The sequence below is a fragment of the Haliotis rufescens genome, unplaced genomic scaffold (genome assembly GCF_023055435.1).
Source record: "Haliotis rufescens isolate VD_foot unplaced genomic scaffold, xgHalRufe1.0.p SCAF_56, whole genome shotgun sequence".
NCBI lineage: Eukaryota > Metazoa > Mollusca > Gastropoda > Lepetellida > Haliotidae > Haliotis > Haliotis rufescens.
This window is the reverse complement of record NW_025964290.1, coordinates 2,031,235-2,039,580: the sequence shown is the minus strand read 5'-3', so window position 1 is coordinate 2,039,580 and position 8,346 is coordinate 2,031,235. Positions and strand designations below refer to the sequence as shown.

Genomic DNA, 8,346 nt, shown 5'->3' with positions numbered 1-8,346 from the left:
CGGGTGTTGTACAACTAATGCAGGGAAAGCTCGGGCGTTGTACAACTAATGCAGCGAAAGCCTTGTGTTGTACAACTAATGCAGGGAAAGCTCGGGTGTTGTACAACTCATGCAGGGAAAGCTCGGGTGTTGTACAACTCATGCAGGGAAAGCTCGGGTGTTGTACAACTAATGTAGGGAAAACCTTGTGTTGTACAACTAATGCAGGGAAAGCTCGGGTGTTGTACAACTCATGCAGGGAAAGCTCGGGTGTTGTACAACTCATGCAGGGAAAGCTCGGGTGTTGTACAACTCATGCAGGGAAAGCTCGGGTGTTGTACAACTCATGCAGGGAAAGCTCGGGTGTTGTACAACTAATGCAGGGAAAGCTCGCGTGTTGTACAACTAATGCAGGGAAAGCTCGGGTGTTGTACAACTCATGCAGGGAAAGCTCGGGTGTTGTACAACTAATGTAGGGAAAACCTTGTGTTGTACAACTAATGCAGGGAAAGCTCGGGTGTTGTACAACTCATGCAGGGAAAGCTCGGGTGTTGTACAACTAATGCATGGAAAGCTCGCGTGTTGTACAACTAATGCAGGGAAAGCTCGCGTGTTGTACAACTCATGCAGGGAAAGCTCGGGTGTTGTACAACTCATGCAGGGAAAGCCTTGTGTTGTACAACTAATGCAGGGAAAGCTCGGGTGTTGTACAACTCATGCAGGGAAAGCTCGGGTGTTGTACAACTAATGCATGGAAAGCTCGGGTGTTGTACAACTCATGCAGGGAAAGCTCGGGTGTTGTACAACTCATGCAGGGAAAGCTCGGGTGTTGTACAACTAATGCATGGAAAGCTCGCGTGTTGTACAACTAATGCAGGGAAAGCTCGCGTGTTGTATAACTAGTGCAGGGAAAGGTAGGGTGTTGTACAACTAATGGAGGGAGTTCTTGTCCCCAGGCTTTGCACAGAAACAAATACTTCCAAATTCGTTTACTACTTGTTACTTGACTTGTTTTTGACAGACATTTGAGAGAGAATGGATCTGTTTACGTCACATTTATACATGTGCTCAATCAAACATAACATAAATCATCAGGAGTGTAAGTTTAACCGTCACACTGATCTTCTTACCGAGTTAAAGTTGGCTGCTAGTTGAAACATGAAGGTCGCACTTGCTCTACTGGTTGCCGTGAGTTTTCTTGCAAGTGTGCAGTCTCATGGTGGTGGCAGGAGCTCAACGAGTGGTAGAGGACCTAAAGGAAAGGAAAAAGGACCAGGGGGGTCAGGACCTACAGCAAGGCCAAGTGGACGAGGACCTTCACCACGAGGACGCCGGCCGGAGGGGAGAGGACCTAAAGCAGGAGGGAGCCGACGGACTGCTGGGGCGGTGAGTACTTTGTCACACGCGCCAACATACTCGATAGTGGGACACTTGATCTCTGAACACCTTCCGTTCTACAGATTTCACAACCGTCTATGATCTCCCCCAGTTTACTGTTTGTATTCGCTATTCACTTGGGGCGGCGGGGTAACCTAGTGGTTAAAGAGTTCGCTCGTCACGCCGAAGACCCGGGTTCGATTCCCCACATGGGTACATTGTGTGACGCTCATTTCTGGTGTCCCCGCTGTGATATTGCTGGAATAGTGCTAAAAGCGGCGTAAAACCATACTGACTGACTCACTCACTCACTATTCACTCACAGAGTGATGGTGGTGTAGCTTTCAGAATTGATACGGATTTACTGTGGGCGCTGTCGTAAGAGGCGACTAACGGGATCGGGTGGTCAGGCTCGCTGACTTGGTTGATGCATGTAATTGTGTCCCAATTATGTGGATCAATGCTTATGATGTCCAACACTGGATTGTCTGGTTCACTCGCGATTATTTACAGACCGCCGTCATACAGATGGAATATTGCTGAGTGCGGCGTTACACAACAAACAAATCAAACAAACAACAGTGTATGCAGTTGAATATAAGTATTCGGCAATTTCTTGTTAATTTTGCGGGCGTATATATCCATGTAGTTACCGTTTTGAAAGAAATGTTGATGTTGTAATTAAAATTGTTTCTGAGTTAGTTGATGATTGCCAGTTATTAGTTTCCTCGACCCTTCTTCCAGCTTGGGGAGGGTTCCGAGCGTCGACAATGGCGTCGCATAGTGGATGCAGACATCACCGTCAAGGAGTCAGCCAAGTTCAACAGGACCAAGGAGTTCATTACTCTGTTTTCGTTCGACAGAAAGCTCAGGAGTTCTAACATCTCAACCGCATTTTCAGCCTACGATTTTCAAAACGTACGTCTTATCATTTATTTCCTCAACCAACCAATACACCCAACAAACCATTTCCGCATGTTCACTTTCTAGATGACCAATTGGTTATATAACTTGCTATTGTTTTGCATTTTACCGAATATAGTTTGTAGGACTCTATGAAATAAGATCTGACCCGTGAAGATCCGGGGTAGAATAGGTCTTCAGCAACCCATGATTGCCGTGAAGATCCGGGGTAGAATAGGTCTTCAGCAACCCATGATTGCCGTGAAGATCCGGGGTAGAATAGGTCTTCAGCAACCCATGATTGCCGTAAAAGGCGACTATGCTTGTCGTAAGAGGTGACTAACGGGATCGGGTGGTCAGGTTCGCTGACTTGGTGGATGCATGTCATCGTATCAGGATTGCGTTGATCGACGATCATGATATCAATTACTGGATTGTCTGGTTCAGATTCGATTATTTACAGAGTATTGTCTGATAGGCATTACGTAGTAGTTGACGGATGATGAAGTAGACGGATGATGAAGTAGACACAGTAATTAAAGAAGTTTTTTTCCATAAACTGTGTCTACTTTGTGAACTGGAGTATTGGTGAGTACGGCGTTAAACAACAAACAAACAAAGAAACAAAAATAACAAAACAAACAACAACAAACAAACAAACATGCGCTTCTACGCCTGAAAGCAAGCAAGCAAACAAACAAACAAACAAACAAACAAACAGACAAACAATCGCCTCTACGCCTGAACGCAAACAAACAAACAAATAAACAAACAAACAATCGCCTCTACGCCTGAACGCGGCACGTGTTTTGTTGTTCCAGGGAATGGCTGCAGCTCGACTCAGGGTCAACAACACAAAGGTCTGTCTGGTGTTCTCCGTCTCCAACTTCAGCGAGGCGGTCGACGCTATCTCTGGCAGGAATGTAAGTGTAAATGCAAATGACATGAATGAGAGAAACGTAGCCTCAGCCATAAGTTCCCCTTGAGGAGCAAATGCCATCGCTAAAGTGAGTAAGTGAGTATGGTTTAACGCCGCTTTTAGCAATATTCCAGCAAAATCACGGCGGGAACACCAGAAATGGGCTTCACACATTGTTCTCATGTTGGGAATCGAACCTGAGCCTTTGGCGTGACGAGCGAACGCTTTAACCACTGGGCTACCTGACCGCCCCTCCATAGACAATCATCCAGGTGATTCTTTGTAATCCCCGAGGAGATGGCTTGGTATTTGAAAAAAACGTGATGGTCGTGAGATACCATCAACACACAACATAGTTCCGCTATTTTGTCAAAAAGACATGTAAAAGGTCATATGGTGCGTCCGACCTCAATCAGAAGGTCCGTGTTTCGAATCCCATCACGTGACTCCGAAATTTTATGGTCGCTACATCGGCGCCCAACGTGAGGCTCAGCACGTTCATATTACATTTGAGAATACTATACTCAACAACAAAAGTTCCTGTGACACCAATATTTTAGTGTATTTTTCAAACAAGTAAAGTTTGGTTTTCAATATTGTACAAAAACGCAACTGCTACAGAAAAGCATGCATTCCATGCAAAAGTTGACTTTTATGCAAGCCCCATACATTTCACTACCCAAGAATGGGTATAAAAACATGTGCGTTAACGGGATTCCATATGAATTGTTTAGCATCGTGCTGACAACAACCACTCAGAAAAACAACAAAATTACGCAATTATTCAACATTACGAAACGCCACGCCTGTCCGAAGATGAGCGTTTGCGAGCCATTGGTATGCTTGAAGCAGGATCGAGTCAACGTGATGTTGCAAGACAATTTAACGTCCACAGAAACACCATTAGGTGTTTATGGCAACGCTGGCAACAGACGAATGCAGTCAGAGACCATCCTCGGAGTGGCAGGACACACGTAACCAATAATCGACAAGACAACTGGATTCGAACAACACACCTACGAAATCGATTCCAGCCAGCAATAGTGATTGCAAGAAGCATCCCTGGCCTTCGACGAATATCTTCACAAACCGTACGTCGTAGCCTCAGATGTGCAGGGATTGTCGCCAGAAGACGTCCCATTTTGACAGGAAACCATCGTCAAGCACGTCAACAGTGGTGCAGACAGTGTCTACGGAACAAGTTCTATTCACTGACGAGTCTCGTTTTCACCTCAGCCACAGCGATGGACGGATTCGAGTGTGCCGACGTCGAGGTGAACGTTACGTCAATCATTGTGTCATTGAAGAAGATCGGTTCGGGGGCGGCAGCGTTATGGTATGGGGTGGGATTACAGCAAGACAGAGGACCCGTTTGATAGTGGTAGAGGGAAATTTGGACATGGACAGCGCTACCGCGACGAGATCATCGGCCCTGTTGTTCTACCGTTTTTGCGTCGTCAGGGCCCAGGCATTACCTTTCAACATGACAACGCCCGGCCGCATGTTGCTCGACTTGTTCAGGATTCTCTTCAACAAAACAACGTGAATTTCATCCCCTGGCCGGCTCGCTCCCCTGATCTCTCACCAATCGAGCACATGTGGGATGAGATGGATCGGCGCCTTCGACGTCAACCAAGTGTTCCACAGACACTCCAGGAACTTTGAAACATGCTCCAGCAGATATGGACAGATATCCATCCCACAGGACTTTGTGCGACCCCTGGTCCATTCCATGAGACGAAGATGTGTCGCTTGCATCGTAACCAGAGGTGGACACACACGCTCTTGATTTGTATATTGACATTTTGGCATGTGATGAAATCACGCATTTTCTGAAGTCAGTATGGCAAATTAAACCATTTGAACACTCACAGGAGTCTTTTTATCTGTTGCAAACCAAAATTGTTTCAGATTTGGTAAAAAACATAACTTTGCATTAAATCTTATTCAATGTCACAGGAGCTTTTGTTGTTCAGTATAGTTTCAGTACCCTACTATGCGACCCGGAACTTGCCTTCTGTTGACGGGGGAGTGTGTAGCAGGGCGTGGAGTCATCCCAAAGATGACACCCTTACCTTGTCAGCTTGCCGACTGGGTCAACCTCTTTGGTCACGTGGACAAGGCGTCCGACCTAGTCTCAGAAGGTCTTTGGTTCGAATCCCATTATAGGACTCGGAATTTTTATGGCCGCAACATAGTGGCGGGAAGAAGCAAAATGCCAATGTAACTACTGTTTTAAATATATGTGAGGCACTGGCAAAATATGATGTTGAATATGCACATACATAGTTACACTTAATAACAATTCCGTTTTGGGAAGCAAGTACACTGCTTATTATATCACCAACTGAACTGTGTATTGACGAACCTGGAAATATTGTGAAGAGGTGTATGGAAACTATCCTGGAAAGTGTAGTATCGTTATATCAATATATGGTTTGCTTGTTCATTTCATAAATTATATTTTGTAAATGCCAGGTGATTATTTTATTGTTTATATTATTTTTAAAATGTATTTTTGCGACTTTGCCTTCTACGCCTAGTGGAATGTTTCGAAGATTGGTCGTTCTCTGGAGTTGACGTTTTGTTGTTAACCTGGACAAGGTCATTGTTTCTGTTGGTGGACTCACGTCCCCAAGGTTCATCATAAGCTCAGTGGTATTTACGCTATCGTGTTGCTGGATTTGCTTGTCCACTGATCACTTGATTATCTGGTCCATGGATCACATGATGATCTGGTCCAAGGATCACTTGATTATCTGGTCCATGGATAACTTGATTATCTGGGTCGTTTACAGACCAACGTCGCACTGCAGGAGTACTGATGGCCGGCATCAGGCAACACACATTACCCTCTTATGTAAATTGTGTGAGTGGTGGGTGCTACTGGTAGGGCAGGATAGCTAACCTTTTTCGCGAACATCTGGTGTCATCACTGATTTTAAGGGATCCATTGATGTAATTTTCACCTATATCTTGCCTTTAACCCCAATGGAATCTGTTTTGGAGACGAGTCATTCTCTGGAGTGGACGTTTTGTATTTAGATGAGTGAGCTCGTAACTACCCCCGATATTGCTGACGAATACATAATGAAGACAGATGACAGGATGACAGATGCTGAGCTGGTAGCGTTCAACTCCACCTCACCGTCCCTGTACCAGATCTGTCAGGGACGACGCAAAGGGCCATATGTTATCATCGACGCCACAACAGTGACAACTGGTGAGAAATAAGATCATATTTGCACTCAAGTTATTGTGTTTTCTGTTTCGGAATTAGTAAGCTTCATTCATTTTGAAACCTTGTGTTCTTGTGAACACGGTAGACGCTGAGCACTGTTGTCGTGTCAGGACAGAAGCGCCAATTATGAACAACCGATGACTATTAAATTCATGAAGACCCACTGTTTTAGAAGGCCTCGGCCAAAGTACTCCCAGTATCCCCATTATTCACCAATATCCCCAGTCTCCCCAGTCTCCCTAGTGTTATCAATAGCCCCATTATTCGAAGTATCCCCAGTATCCCAGTATTCCCACTATTTCCAATCTCCCTAGTATTCCCAGTATCCTAGTATTCCCAGTATCCTAGTATTCCCAGTCTCACCCTATTCCAAGTCTCCCCATTATCCCAGTCTCCACATTATCCCAGTATTCCCAGTATTCCCAGTCTCCCTAGTATTTCCAGTGTCCCCTGTATTCAGTATTATCAATATCCCCATTATTCCAAGTATCCCCAGTATTCCAGTATTCCCAGTATTTTCGGTCTCCCTAGTATTCCCAGTCTCCCTAGTATTCCCAGTATCCCCTGTATTCCCAATCTCCCTGGTATTCACAACCTTCCTAGTATTCTCGTTTTCCCCAGTTTCCCAAGTATTGCCAGTATTCTCATTTTCCCAAAATATTCCAGTTTTCCCAGTATCCTCAGTATTCCCCAGTATTCTCATTTTCCCCAGTATCAAAGTATAAACAGTATTCCCAGTATTCTCATTTTCCCAGTATCCTCAGTATTCCCAGTATTCTCAGTTTGCCCAGCATTCCAGTATTCTCATTTTCCCCAGTATCCCCAGTATTCCCAGTATTCCGAGTATCACCAGTATTCTCAGTTTCTCCACTATCCACAGTATTCTAGTATTGCCAATTTTCCCAGCATTCCCAGTATCCAAGCTATCCCACAATTCCCAGCATTCCCAATATCCCACAATTCCCAGTATCCCAGTAGTCCCAGTATCACAGAATTCCCAGTCTTTTCAGATTTAACTTTCTATGTTTTGCAGGAGAGGACGTAACCAACCTAAACCCTGTAACGTTCTTGTCAATCAACGGCAAGGTGACAGTCTACCTCAAGTCTACACTCTCACTGTGACGAAAACAAAATCTCCAATATTCATTGTATTCTAGAAACCCACTCTGTTTCTAGTTAACTAATAGCTACTCCCATCGTGACAAAGTAACAGTTCCTTAAGTTGTACAGAAATGGACGTGTCATTTGCAGGAACTGCCTAACTGGAGTTATTGTATAATGATGGACATGTATACTTTGAGAAATGAATAAATACTGATGCTCTGACCATTGACTGTGAGGTTGTTCACTGTTAAGTAGACCGTGCTCTGACCATTGACTGTGAGGTTGTTCACTGTTCAGTAGACCGTGCTCTGACCATTGACAGTGAGGCTGTTCACTGTTCAGTAGACCGTGCTCAGACCATTGACTGGGAGGATGTTCACTGTTCAGTAGACCATGCTCTCACCATTGACAGTGAGGCTGTTCACTGTTCAGTAGACCGTGCTCAGAAGTTTTTAGTTAATTTGCTTAGCAGCTGCCTTAATTAGAGTGTTTGTTCCAAGTTCCAAGTTCCAAGTTTGCCATTTCACTTATACAGTAAATGGTGTAATGAAAACATTGGTTACCGCTCTTGGGAGCAGCTTTCAGTTATTGAAGTTTGCATCAGACTCGACGACATCCTGTTTTGGCCACCAGGCGACAGTTAACGCCAGCAGTAAACGAAGGATGTTCTATACATAAAGCTGTATCAGGGCTCAATGTGAATAACTGAGCCAGTTTGAGAATACTTCGGGGCTTGTGAGGCAGGTTGCGTCTCATGCAAGTTCATTATGGTTGTTGGATGAAATGATTAATCAGGATCGAGTGTCTACAGTGTGTGACCTTG

General features: G+C 44.7%; 1 protein-coding gene across 1 annotated transcript; it reads left to right on the top strand.

Moving 5' to 3' along the window:
• Positions 1 to 7,745, top strand: LOC124141723. The gene is made up of 5 exons (XM_046509804.2): positions 1 to 1,365; positions 2,101 to 2,274; positions 3,081 to 3,182; positions 6,224 to 6,401; positions 7,453 to 7,745. Exons 1-5 carry the CDS (start codon positions 1,138 to 1,140, stop codon positions 7,539 to 7,541), a joined length of 771 nt encoding a protein of 256 aa, XP_046365760.1. The 5' UTR covers positions 1 to 1,137; the 3' UTR covers positions 7,542 to 7,745.
• Positions 7,746 to 8,346: the final 601 nt, after the last annotated feature.

Excerpts from the sequence above, each read along its gene's own strand:
- LOC124141723 (XM_046509804.2), top strand. The coding sequence starts at position 1,138 with ATGAAGGTCGCACTTGCTCTACTGGTTGCCGTGAGTTTTCTTGCAAGT. Across the intron at positions 1,366-2,100 it reads GCCGACGGACTGCTGGGGCG|CTTGGGGAGGGTTCCGAGCG; the intron begins GTGAGTACTTTG and ends CCCTTCTTCCAG. Across the intron at positions 3,183-6,223 it reads ACGCTATCTCTGGCAGGAAT|ATGAGTGAGCTCGTAACTAC; the intron begins GTAAGTGTAAAT and ends TTTTGTATTTAG.